General features: G+C 50.8%; 1 protein-coding gene across 1 annotated transcript in view; it reads right to left on the bottom strand.

Moving 5' to 3' along the window:
• HIVEP3 (HIVEP zinc finger 3) overlaps positions 1-13,554 on the bottom strand; it is a 232,106-nt gene that overhangs the window by 40,739 nt on the left and 177,813 nt on the right. The window contains 1 exon segment of the mRNA XM_038160693.1: positions 10,670-10,815. Within this exon segment, the coding sequence (XP_038016621.1) occupies positions 10,670-10,815 (146 nt within the window).

Here is a 13,554-nt window from a genome sequence, read left to right as displayed (position 1 = left end):
TCATTGCAAACCCCTGACCCCAAAATGAGATGAAGTCACACAAAAGCTCAGGAAAGAGGCTGCACCTCGAGTGCTGTGTCCAGTTCTGGGCCCTCAGTTTGGGAAGGACATTGGGACATTTGAGAGCATCCACAGGGGGCAAGGAGGCTGGAGAGGGGCTGGGAACACAAACCCTGTGAGGAAGCACTGAGGGAGCTGGGGGTGCTCAGCCTGGAGAGAAGGAGACTCAGGGCTGCCCTCATCACTCTCCCAGCTCCTGAAAGGTGCCTGTGCTCAGCTGGGCTGGGCTCTGTCTCCAGGCACTGACAGAACCAGAGCACACAGCCTCGAGCTGCCCCAAGGGAAATACAGGCTGGATATCAGGAAAAGGTTTTTCACAGAAATGTTCTGCCCGGGGAGGTGGTGCAGTCACCATCCCTGGGTGTGTTTAACCAAGCCTGGATGTGGCACTGGGTGCCAGGGTTGAGTTGAGGTGCTGGGGCTGGGTTGGACTCGATGAGCTTGAAGGTCTCTTCCAACCCAGTGACTCTGGGAATTCTGTGATTCTGTGAAAAGCTCCAGACCTGGGAATGGTCCAACGAGTCCCAAGGAGAGCCAGGAGGTCTAAAAATGCAACACGACTCCTGCCAGCCTTGATCTGCCCCCATTTTTGCCATGGAATGACTGAGACAGGATGGGCTGCAGGGTCACAAGTGTCTGGCAAGAGAAGATGCTTGTGTAAGAGACTCCCCAAGCAGGGCAGTGCTCCCTTTCTCCCTCTTGGCTCCCTGAATTCACCTTTGCCCTGCAGAAGAAAGGGAAATCCTGCTTTGTCCTCCCCAGGCACCCATTGTGTGCCCACCTCAGAGCAGGAGCTGCTCCTCTTTACCCACCTGGCCTGATCCTTGGATCCACCAGGTGTTACAAACAAAGACATTGCTTGGAAAAATGCAATAATGAGTAGATTTTAAATGCCTTTAGTGCTCAGTGTGGCACTGGGGTGACACAGGTCCCAGCCAGCTACCCCAGACCCCCGTGAGAGGCAGCAAAGGCATTTTCCTGCTTGGTCCCATTCATTAATTCTTGATTTGAGCTGGGTACAAACAGGAATTCTTGTCAGAGAGAAGAGAAAACCTATGGTGAGTGGAGTAAGATGCTGGGAAAACCCCTGGGAATGCTGGGCTCAGGAAGAGCATCATCATCCTCCTCCTCCTCCTCCTCCTCCTCCTCCTCCTCCTTTTCCTCCCCCAGCAGGGGAATCCCAGGGGCTTGGATGCTCACAGGGTTCCTAGGGAGAAGGAAATCCGTGCAGAAACTCGAGCATCCCACACGAGGTCAGGCAGGAAGCTGCAGACAACATTTCTGAATAACTGCTGTGGGAAATGAGCACCCACGAGGACGGGTCAGGGAACGGGGCTGGCTGCACCAGCAGAAACAACTGGGGAATATAACAGAGGAAACCAGACAAGAACCTCAGCTGAATCCTTCTGGGTTTGTTGGATTTCCTGGGAAAACGGGAATGAAGTGCAGAACGAACCCAGTTTGTGGAGAGAGGTGTCCAGGCCAGGAAATATCAACAGTTCCCAGCGAGGAATATTCAGGAATTTCAGAGCTGAGGAGTTTGTGAGTCCCCTCACACAGCAGGAAACAGGAGGATGGAGAGGAGAAGGAGAGTCCTGGTGAGGCAGGAGCCCCAGCTCCAGCTCCCCGGGAGCTGCTGGGAACAGCCCGGGCAGGAACTCTCACACAAACACAGCTGCTGTGACAGGAAAGGCACGGGGGACATCCTGGAATCCCAACGCCTGGTCTGGCCCCTGCACAACCCAAATGGGAACAGCCCCAGCCGGGAAAATCCTTTGTGATCCAGCCAAGGGCTGGGGTGGAGCTGGGAAGAGGCTGTGCTTATGGACTCAGACGTGCAGGATTTAATGGGGGTTGGGAGTGCTAACTATTCTATATTCTATATTCTATATTCTATATTCTATATTCTATATTCTATATTCTATATTCAAAATAAAAATAAATAAAAAATAAAAAATAAAATATAAAATATTATATAGTCTATATAAGATATTGCATGATATATGATCTATGATATACAATATGCAATATACAATATACAATATATAATTATATTTATGGTTAATATATAATTGTATAAGATATAATAATTATATTCTATATAATTATACTAAAATATTATATATTATACTATAAAAGAATATCAATAATACAATAAATATAATATAATATAATATAATATAATATAATATAATATAATATAATATAATATAATATAATATAATATAATATAATATAATATAATAAATAATATTTATAATCATATTGTAAAATTATTATTATGTATTATAATATAATACATAATAATTTAAATATATAATAATTCTAATATAATATATTATTATATTATATATTTTACCTTACAATATCTATCTTAGAACATTATATATTTTTTTTCCCTATAGGAATTTTCTTCTGCAGGAGCTCCTGGCAGGCAGGGCTGGCTGCTCAGAGGCAGCTCAGGGCAGGGAAGGTGCTGCAGCCACCCCATCCCTTCCTCTGTCAGCTCTTCCACACAGCCTCAGCCCAGGCCGGGCTGGATGGGGCTTGGAGCCCTGTGGGGTTTGGGATCAGATGGGATTTCAATCCCTCCCACCCCACACCAGGCTGGGGTCCCGTGAGGACACGCTGTCCCCGCTGAGGTGGCCAAGCTCCGAGCCCAGCAAGTGACACCCTAGCTTTGCTGCTCCTGCTCTGACTCTACACTTACAATTCTGCCTTTCCTCCTCTTCCCAGTGCTGTTTTCCACCCTCTACCTCCATCCAAGAAAAGACTTCCTGAACAAACCAGTGGCAAAAATTGATTTTTCGCTTTGACTGTTCCCTGAGTTACCAGGGAAAACATTTTCTTTTTAACTAAACCAAAAGTTAACGTGAAAAATCCAAAATTTCATGAAGATGCTTTATGGGGAGAAAGAAAAAAAGAGCATTTGATTCCTATGGAATTGAAGCTTTTTGTCATATTGGCTTTTAAGTATATTTTAATGTAAGAATATAATGGTTTCCAAAGCAAAAAGCACAGATTCCTTTCATTTTGCAAATATTTTTCTCTCCTTGCTGTTTTTCTCTCCTCTTAATAAGGAATGCATCTTTCAAGCAGCTGAGAGCTGCCTCTTAAACAATTCCCCCTTTCATCTTGTCAGCATTGGGAAAATTTAAAAATCTCTCCTTCCTTAAATTGCCACACTGTTTTGTCTCCTTTGGATTAGGTTTTTAAGCAGAAAAGTGGAGAGTTTTGTGCTATTAAAAAAAAAAAAAGGGTGTAAAGATGCTGAAAGAGACCTTGGGTTCTTGGAGGAGAATTGTGGAATATCCAGAGTGGGGAGGGATCCAGAGGGATCCGGAGGGATCCAGAGGGATCACTGATCCAGCTCCAGGACCCCCAACAACCCCACCCTGGGCATCCCTGCAGCGCTGTCCAAATTTCTCACCCATCCTTCATCTCCCCCACCCCTCACTCTCACAGGATCATGGAATGAGCTGAGCTGGAAGGGACCCACAGGGATGATCAATCCCAAACCCAAACCCTGCCCAGACCCCCCAACAACCCCACCCTGGGCATCCCTGCAGCTCTGGCAGCCTCGGGGCCGTGCCCATTCCCTGGGGAGCCTGGGCAGTGCCAGCACCCTCTGGGGGAAGAACCTTGCCCTGCTCTCCAGCCTGAGCTGCCCTGGCCCAGCTCCAGAGCCTTTCCTTGGCACCCAGGATAGATCCTGGTGAGTGGGAGTGTCACCACCCTTCAGGCTACACCCAAACCCCATGGGAAACCCACCAGAAAACCAAATTCTGTGAGGGAGATGGGGCCTGGCACTTTTGGAGGGGATTTTGGAGAGCTGCCAGCAGCTTTTGCTCGGCTGAGCTCTGCACAGTCCAGGGTTTGCTCTCCTTTCTTCCCAACCACCACGAGGGGGTTAATGGTGTTTGGAGCTGATGGGTAACAGGGCTGTCCCTGGGGCCTCAGAGGGACATGAACCCCCCTGTGCACTGCTGGTGGAGTCCTGGCTGAAAACCAACCAAATATTCCACACATAAACTCCACTTTCTAATTAAAATACCCTTTATGAAGGCAGCATAAACTCCAGTGCACAGGCTGATGCTTGAGGCTTTAAATTGGTGTTGCAGGGAGAGCTTGGCACAGCCAGGATGGGATTTCGTGGGGGGCAGCCCTTCCCGTGGGGGGCTTTGGGTTGAGATGGGCTTTAAGGTCCCTTCCAACCCAACCCAAAGCCTGTTCTGGATTGCCAAGCAAATTGTATTCTGTTTGCCATCTGTGTGGCAGCTGTCTCCTGTCCAGTGGGCAGCTCTCCTTATCTCTCCCACACCCACTCCTCCCTCAGCGAGACCCCTGCTGATAAGAGGCCATTGAATGTCCCTGCAGGGCTGGTGAGAACTGCAGCATCCCACTGGGAGATGTGAGCCCAGAGGGAGGAGCCAAGCATTCCTACCCGGATATAATCTGGAGCTTCTGGAACACCAGCACGGCCTCTCCACTGGATTCCCAGAGGAGCAGCAGCTGCCTCTGCCCCTGGAGCTTCAGAGGAAGACTCCACCTTTCTGCAGGATCCCTGCTCCAGCAGAGCCACCCCTGACACTCCAGGAGGGCTGAGCCACCATTCCAATGGCACTGCTGCAGCACCCTGACCCACAGCGTGCCAGGCTGTGTTCTGACCCTGCCAGTGTTGTTTTAGTTCACCGCATTGTTTATTTTGTTTGTTCTGGGTTTTTTTTATTTTCTTCCCTAGTGAATAACTGTTATTCCTGCTCCCATATTTTTGCCTGAGAACCCCTTAATTTCAAATTTATAGCAATTCAGAGGAAGGGTGTTTGCATTTTCCACTTCAGGGGAGGCTCCTGCCTTCCGTAGCAAACACCTGCTGTTCAAACCAAGACAACACTGTGATCCTGTGATTCTGAGATTCCCAGGAGGGCTCTGCCAGGAGGGCAGCAGCGCCTGCTCAGCACTTCTCAGGACAGGGGAAATCCAGCAGCCAAAGCCCCAGGAGATGCTCCAGTGGACCCTGAGTGGTCAGTCTGGCACCAGCAGCCCTCATGGAAAACTCTGAGCACCAATTTCTCCTGGCCATGCAAAGCAAACAGACTCAGGAAAACCCCTTTCACTCAAAAATGTAAATTACAGGAATTGTTTGCTTATATCTAGGAATGGAGCAAAATACTCAGGCTGGGAGAGCTGGGGGTGCTCCCCTGCAGAGGAGAAGGCTCCAGGGAGAGCTCAGAGCCCTTGCAGGGCCTGAAGGGGCTCCAGGAGAGCTGCAGAGGGACTGGGGACAAGGCCTGCAGGGACAGCACACAGGGAATGGCTCCCAGTGCCAGAGGGCAGGGCTGGATGGGATCTTGGCAATGAGGAATTGTTCCCTGGCAGGGTGGGCAGGGGCTGGGCTGGAATTGCCAGAGCAGCTGGGGCTGCCCCTGCATCCCTGGCAGTGCCCGAGGCCAGGCTGGACACTGGGGCTGGGAGCACCTGGGACAGGGGGAGGTGTCCCTGCCGTGGCAGGAGTGGGGTGGGATTTAAGTTCCTTTCCAAACAAACCATTCTGGGTCCCGTGATTCCTGTTTAAGCCCAGCCCCACTCCACAGAGGTGTGTTCCCATTTCAGGCACTGCCCTGGGGCTCTGAGTGAGTTCACTGCCAGGTCTGCAGGTAAATTTGGGGCCTTTGTGCAGGGCCAGGACTCCAGGATCCTGGTGGTCCCTTCCTACCCTGGATAATCCCTGATCACACATTTTATGTTAAATAAAGGAGCTGTCCTTGGCTCTCCCTGGCGCTCAGGGCAGCTGGAAGTGGCTCAGATTCCTCCTTCCCTGGTCCCCTCAAACCCTGCCTTTGGGACGAGTGACCTCTTCCAAAACAAACAGGGAGAATTCTCAGAACTCCTCTCAGCCGAGGAAATCCCCTGGCGGGGGTTGGGGTCACGGCTGGTTCAGCACGGAGCCGTTGTCCGGGGAGCAGAGCCAGGCCCGGCTGTGCCAGGGGATTTCCAGCAGGTGAGCCCGAGGGAGCTGCACCCCTGGGCTGGCCGGAGGAACGGGGTGACATCAGCCCCGAGGAGCCACCGCAGCTCCCACAGCAAAGGACTGGGAGGAGAGGGGGGCGGGGAGGCTCAGACCAGCTCGTGGGTAAGCCCAGGTGGGGAATTTCTCCTTATTCATCCACTAATTAGTGATCGTGTTCAAATCTGATAAATCAGCACCATTTTCTACATTCTCCTTCAACCAGAAGAACATATTTTGCTGTTCAGGCTGAGGGAGGCAGATCTAGGGCTCTGTGGTGTTCCTGAGTGCCTAAAACCCAAAAAGAGGGGAGGGGAGGGGAGGGGAGGGGAGGGGAGGGGAGGGGAGGGGAGGGGAGGGAAGGGAAGGGAAGGGAAGGGAAGGGAAGGGAAGGGAAGGGAAGGGAAGGGAAGGGAAGGGAAGGGAAGGGAAGGGAAGGGAAGGGAAGGGAAGGGAAGGGAAGGGAAGGGAAGGGAAGGGAAGGGAAGGGAAGGGAAGGGAAGGGAAGGGAAGGGAAGGGAAGGGAAGGGCATGCACGGCAGCTCCAGCCCTCAGCCCTGGGGCTCACCAGGGAAGGCGAAGTCCAGCCTCAGGCACCCCCAGTCATTCAGGAAGGGGGTGCAGCCAGGCTCGAGGGAGATGGGGATTCACAACCCCAGTTCAGGAGATCCCAGTTCCAAGCCCCAGTCCAGGAGATCCCAAGGCTGGGCACGTCCAACTCTGACACATTTTGGTGAAGATAAAGAGGGAAGGGCTTGGATTCCTCCAGACTGCAGAGTGGAGCAGCCTTTGGGGCATAGCCCCACTGTGAGCGTCCCTCTGAACTGAAAAGCCCTTCTTGTGGATGTGTGGGTTTCTTCCAGGGGATGGTGTTAAGGGAAGGTGTTTTTTAAGGTGGGAATGCCAGGATACTCAGATATTTGTGCTTCAAATCATAACATTACAGCCATAAGGTTTTTTGTTTTTTTTTCCCTAAAGCAATAAAAAAGGAACAGTTTTCCAGAAAGAAAATGTGGTTTTCACTACACATGCCACTGTTTTGGGGATGTCAGCTAAGGTTTTTAGGTTTATATATTTTGGTACTGTTTTTCCCACTGGTTGTAATTAATTAACTAAACCAACTAATTGTCCCCATAACAGCACAGAGGGCTGGGCTGGGAAGCAGAAGGACATGGATTGAACATCCCCACCCCTCTGCTCTCAGGTTCCATCCTGGGAATGGCTGCAAGCAGGGGCCACGTCCCTGAGCAGGCCCTGAGAGCAGCACAGACCCCAGTCCCGCCCCAGGTCGATACCAGTCTCTGGTTCCATGATGTCAGATTGCAGAATGGGCACCCCAGGGGGTGATGAAGGTGACACCGAGCCACCAGGGAACCACAGCACTTCTCCTGCCGTGCTGCTGGCCAGCCCGACCTTCAGAGATCATTTTCCCTGCTCCAGACCACCAAAGCATCCCTCAGGACAATCCCAGTGCATATTTTGATTGGCTCCTGGAGGAGCTCAGGCATTGACCTGGCTGTTTAATGGCTCTCCCAAACACAACTGAGGAGCCTGTGCAGCCTCCAGCCCGTCCTTGGGGTGTTAAATGACTCCAGCCTCCCCTCAAGGGCTGGGGCCATCTGCTCAGAATGGGGATTGATCCAGCCTGACAGAATTCCACGATTTCAAATAAAAAGCTGCAGCTGAAATTACACATGGAGTGACCTCAAGGCTTGCTCTCTAGCAAGGAATTTGTTCTTCCAACAGAAAACTCCGAGGACCCCAGCCCCAGTGTAATGTGGGGAGGTTAAGACAGGACCACGCACTTCCCTCCTGAGGCTTCCAGGGCACCAGAGAGGCTGCAAAGGGTCTGCAGAGCCCCTTCCCATCAGGAGCCTGCTGCTGGAAGGGCTGGGAACTCACCAGGAGCTGGAAACCTCCACAGCCAGCTCCTCCCGGGACCCCAGAGCCACGTCCTGAGCTGGCAACACACATCCTTCACGCAGAGGGTGTGGAGGGAAGGACTGAGCCCCATGCCCAGCACTACTGAGCCCTGATCCCAAACCCAGGCTCAAGGAACCTCCAGGCTCCAGGAACCTGCAAGTGCTGGATCCAAACCCCTTCCCAGGGGGAAACAAGAGGAGCCATCCACTCCCAGAGCCGTGGAGGAGACACCTCCCGGGCAGACAAGGGGAGCCAAGCTGCCCCCGGCACTCCAGGGGGGTGCATGAGTTCCTTCCTAACAAGAGGGAATGGTGAAAGGAGGAAGTTTGGGGGTTCTGGTCTTCCCTGAAAGCCAAGGAATAAAATTCCAGCTAGGAGGCTGGAAAGCAGCAGGAGAAATCTCAGAGATGGTCCTGGAAGTGCTCTGAGGGGGAAAGTGATGGGACTGGGGAAGCCAGAAGACTCTACAGAAGGAAAAGTGCTGAAGATGGCAGAGAGAAAGGCAAGAGCTCCAAGGAAATATAAAATGAGGGGAAGAAGGAGCTAAAAGAGTTGCAGCAAGTGCACCTTTTGTGAATTTCTTTATAATCTCACTCCTTGGCTGAGACAGCAAAGCGTGGGATGGATCCAAAAGCTTTGAATCCAACTGCATCCCCTTGGAAGGACGGGCCTGGCCAGCATTCAGTGTGAAACCAATAAATAAGGGGAAAATGAGTCAAGGAAGAAATTTTTATAGGGGAAAAAAAAGTAAAACAAGAGAGTGAAATAATGTCTTGAAAATGGCTGCACTTCGTGTAAAACATTTTCAGGAGATGGCCTGGAAAGGGAGTCTGATCCGTTTGGGAGCTTGCAGAAGAGACCAGGCACCTGTGGATTTATCTGCAGGAAAAGGTCCTGGCAGACCCCTGGGAAAGAGCAGCAGGAAAAGGTCCTGGCTGCTTGGGGCTGAAGACCCCAACACCAAAACCTTGTGGGAATGAGGCACGGAGCACATGGAGCAGCCTGGGAGAGGAGAACAGCCTGTCCTGCTGTCCCTGGGCTCTGCCATGACATCCAGACATGGAATTCAGGCATGGAATTCATTGCTGTGACCTCCTGGTGTGTCCCAGCCAGAGGGACACAGGCAGAGCCACAGGAAGTTTGAAATCAAACCCAACACAGGTTCAGGATGGCTGGCACACTCCCTGGATAGCACAGAGCTTTGGTTTGTGCTTGCCGTGCAGAAGGGCACGGCCTGAGTGTCCCCAGCCCTCTGCTCTCAGAGTCCATCCTGGGAATGGCAGCAAACGGGAAGAGCAATTACAAATTTTTAAGAAGTAAACAGCAGCATTACACCCTGGCAGCAGCACAGACCCCGCTGTCCCTTGGCTGTGCTGGGGTGGGGACGAAGCCACCCCTGTGCGAGCCCAGCACGAGGGGTGCAGCACTGAGGGCCCCCTGAGCTGCTCTGAGGGGGGCAGGGGGCTTTTCGGTCATGGTGACGCTGAGCTGCTTTAATCAGGGCCAGGAAGGAATGCAGGAGTCCCCCTGAGCAGCCACAGGGACCACCCAGCCCAGGGGAACTGAGGTTCCCATGGGATTGAAGGCAATAAAACCCATCCCAGTGGGTCCCAGGGGTCCCATCTGCTACAGGAGGGTGACAGGGATTTCCTGAGCCCATCAAATCTCTCATTCTGCTGCTCCCTGAGCCGTGTCAGGCCACAGCCACGGCAGGGTTGGCCCTGTTTGGCTCTTTGCATCCCCCATCCCTGCCAAACCTGAGCTGGGCACACAGAGCCCACAGCTGGGGCAGAGCTGAGCTCTCCTGGCCAACAAGCAGCTGTCCTGTCCCAAAGCACTGATTTTCCCTCTTGCTTTGCTAGTTTGACCATCTGCTAACAAGCAATTTTAAAATAAAAGCAAATTTCATCTGGTAACGGCAGAAAAACCACAAGCACAGCCTAATGAAAGCCTTTTTCTAACACACAGAAACCAAGACCACCCAACAGCAAGGGCAGCACTGATAAATCCTGCTGGAAATTGCTTGCACCGATTTGGCCCCCTCTGCAACACCCAGGAAGGATGATCTTTAATTGCAACCCACAGACACATTGCTCGCGAGCTATTTTTTAAAATTTTAAATAAATCAACAGCAGTATTAGACCAGTGCTGAACTCCTGAGGCGCCCTCTGGATTACCTGGAGCCAAGGTTTAAGAAACACATCAAATTAAGGCCTTGCATCCATTCTGGTTTGAGCTATTTCGGTTGGGTGGGATGGAAATCACATGAACAAAACATTTCTTTAGTTCCCCACCCAAACCCCAGGCATCAGGAAAGACCTGCCCAGATCCTCCTCAGAATGGGAACAACCATCAGGAACATCATTTGCAGGAGAAGGCTCTGGAAAGATTGAGGAGATACAGAGTGCACCTCCATCACTTAGACAGCTGTGAGATGGATTTGTGCTCTTCACTCAACCACCCACTCAGAAAAGAGATCCAGGTGACTGCTGACTTAAAGACAGCTCAAAAATAGGAAATTAATGCACTCCAGAGCTGGAGGGCTGAGTTTTTACAGTGGCTGTGGAAAATAAACTGAAATCCAGCTCCTTCTGCTCACCTCCAGTGGCACCTTGCCATCGTTGTAACAACTCTACACAAGTGTGAGACACAAGAAGAGAAATAAAACGAGACACTCACCCTCCTTCAAAGATCTTGATCCTCACCGGCTCCCCTCGCTTGGTCACAAGAGCCTCTTCTTCTGATTTTCCCCTTTTCTCCTCTTCCTTCTCAGCTCTAGTTATATCTTTTCGACCTTCATTAGAAAGGAGCGAAGGCAAATGAACCTATCTCCCCAAAAGAGCAAAACAATCCATGATTACAGACAGAATCACTGGCAGGCACACACAGAGCAAACAGCCCCCGCAGAGCCAGCGGCGTCCCCAGCGCTGCTCCTGACACCGGGGGCTGGAATTGGGGCACCCCCCAACAAATGGGGCCGGAATTGGGGCACCCCCCCAACAAATGGGGCCCTGCTGCTGGATTTGGGGCCCTGAGGCTTGGGGTGGATTTACTGCGACTCCTGATTGATATAGGGGTCTTTTTGAGCTAGGTCTCAGAAGTTTTTGGAGATTTATATTGCACTTAAGATAGCTCAGCTACTTTGGTAGGCGTAAAATTAGCAGGATGTCTTTTGTGGTAGTGTTGGAAATAAAAAAGTTTTAATAAAAGGCAAAATAACAGAACTCTTTACAGAGAAAAACTGAGCTAGGTGCAAGAGGTTCTTGCTCTTGGTAAAACACCTCACAAAAGCAATTAGTTTCTTTGTTCTCTTCTTTTTCTAGTAAATTGCTTAGGCGGGACTTTTTGGCTCCTGTCCAGTTGGCTATCCTTAAGTTTGAGGTGAAGTTTCTTAGGTCTTGTGAGGTGTCTTTTTTGCTAATTGAGGAAAGAAACTTTTGGGCTTTTTTCCTTTTTAAGGAGACAAAGAAGAGTTTTGTCACTCCACCAACACAAAAAATATTCCTACATCTGACAAGTTTTTTAACTGCTCCCTCCAGGTTATCCAGCTCTTGCCAACTGGAAAAATGAAGGATGAAGAGAAGTGGGGTGGCTGAGGGTGACCCTGAGCATGTGGGGTGTCTGTTCCCAAATCTCTGTCCCTGGATAATGCTCTCTCTGAAATGCACATCTGAAAGGTCTGCAGAATCCATACACTGAACCTCCAGGTTTCCCCCACATTCACACACATCCACACAAATCTGGGTTTCAGCCACCTCGGCCTGACATGAATCCACACTCCTGGGTGATTTCCTTTCACTGCAGCCCCGCTGCCAAGGGCACAGCCCAGAGAAAGCCACAAAACCCACGGGAGAAAAGAATCCTCAACCTCCCCACACGTTCCCAGGGTCAAATCTGCTTTTTCACTGTTAAATTGCCACTTGTTGAGGGGGTTTTGTGTCTAAACCTTGTCTAGCCCAAGGTTTAAGTCATGCCCTGACACCTCACCTACATGATGAACGTTGTTTGTTATAGGATGGACCTAAACATCAAAGCTGCCTCTGTGGGTGGGATGAGGGAGAGCTCAGCACACCTGGAATGAAATGTTGGGATGTCCTAAATTCTGGGACAAACACAGGAAGAGCTCTCCACACCTGGAATGGAATAATGGGAGTTGCCCTCTAAATCCTAACAAAACAAATGCAGGTGAGCTCTCCAGCCTGGAATGAAATACTGGGATGTTGCCCCCTAAATACTAAAAAAAAAAACAAACCCAAGGAGAGCTCTCCAACCTGGAATGAAGTGTTGGGATGTTGGTCCCTAAATCCTAACAGGACAAAGCCGGGGAGCACTCTCCAACCTGGAATGAAATGTTGGGATGTTGGTCCCCTAAATCCTAACAGGACAAAGCCAGAGAGCACTCTCCAACCTGGAATGAAATGTTGGGATGTTGGTTCCCTACGGCCCAACAGGACGAACCCAGGGATCTCCAGAGAAAGGAAAGCAGATGCCTTTCCCCCAGGTCACTTCTCCCACAGTCACTCTGACATCCAGCTGAATCCATATCCTGGATGAGGATCCTGGATCCATATCCTCACTTTATCTGTAATTGATGGAAACAGGCTGCAGGCAGTTTGAGAACAGTTTTTAGAGGGGTTTTGGCCTGCAGGCAGCCCCTGAAGGCTGAAGCAGAGCTGGTCGCCCTTGGCTCTGGCTGGCAGGAGCAGCAGCTCCCCAGGTGATTCACCTGCCTCACCTCAGCCTTGTCTCTAGGGGGATGAATCACCCAGTGGAGCCACTTTGTCTCCCCTGGTTTTGGGGGAAGCCACAGAGTGAGCAGCTCCAACAGAGTCCTACAGAATCCAGGGGGATATAACCCAGCCCCCCCAGCTGCTGGAAGTGCCACGGGATGCTCAGCAGGAGGAGGGATGGACTCACTCAGAAGTCACTTTTCAGAACTGGGGTCAAGCATTTCAAATTTGCCCAGGAATTTCAGGAGCTCAGCTCAGAGCATTAAATGCACCCAGGGCTACTCTCTGTCCTGGGGCCAGATCAGCCCCTTGGCCACACCATCCACACAGCCGTCCTAGAAGCCTCCTGGGAATGGTCCCTGTGCAGTTCCATGTCCCTAAAAGTGCCAGGAATTAAATGACAAAAGGCCCAGGGCAGTACAGTACCAAGAGCCATTTGAACCATTTTACAGCAGGAATGGTCTTGAGCTGGTGGCTGTGGGCATGGAGATGACAGTGAGGAAATCAGCAGCAGGAGACACTCAGAACCCTCAAAAATTAAACTTCTAGGGTTGTGACTTCACCTCCTGCTGGGAGCTATGGGCTCAGAACACTGCTAGGGACAACCTTCCCAGGTTAACTGAGGAATACAAAACAATTGACTTGCTAGATGTAGCACGAGGTTTATTTATTGCAACTTTCGAAAGCACAAAAACATTGACAGATGAAAGGCACCAGAGAGCCAAAATCATACAGTCACTACTATCCCCTTTTACAATCTTGTTGGAATTTACAGAGAGTGCAAGCCCCAGTACAGTGTCACCAGCCATCCCTACATGCACGCTGGAGCCCGCA

The sequence above is a fragment of the Motacilla alba genome, chromosome 23, assembly GCF_015832195.1.
Source record: "Motacilla alba alba isolate MOTALB_02 chromosome 23, Motacilla_alba_V1.0_pri, whole genome shotgun sequence".
NCBI lineage: Eukaryota > Metazoa > Chordata > Aves > Passeriformes > Motacillidae > Motacilla > Motacilla alba.
The sequence above is the reverse complement of the archived record's forward strand: the minus strand, read 5'-3'. Positions and strand labels throughout refer to the sequence as shown.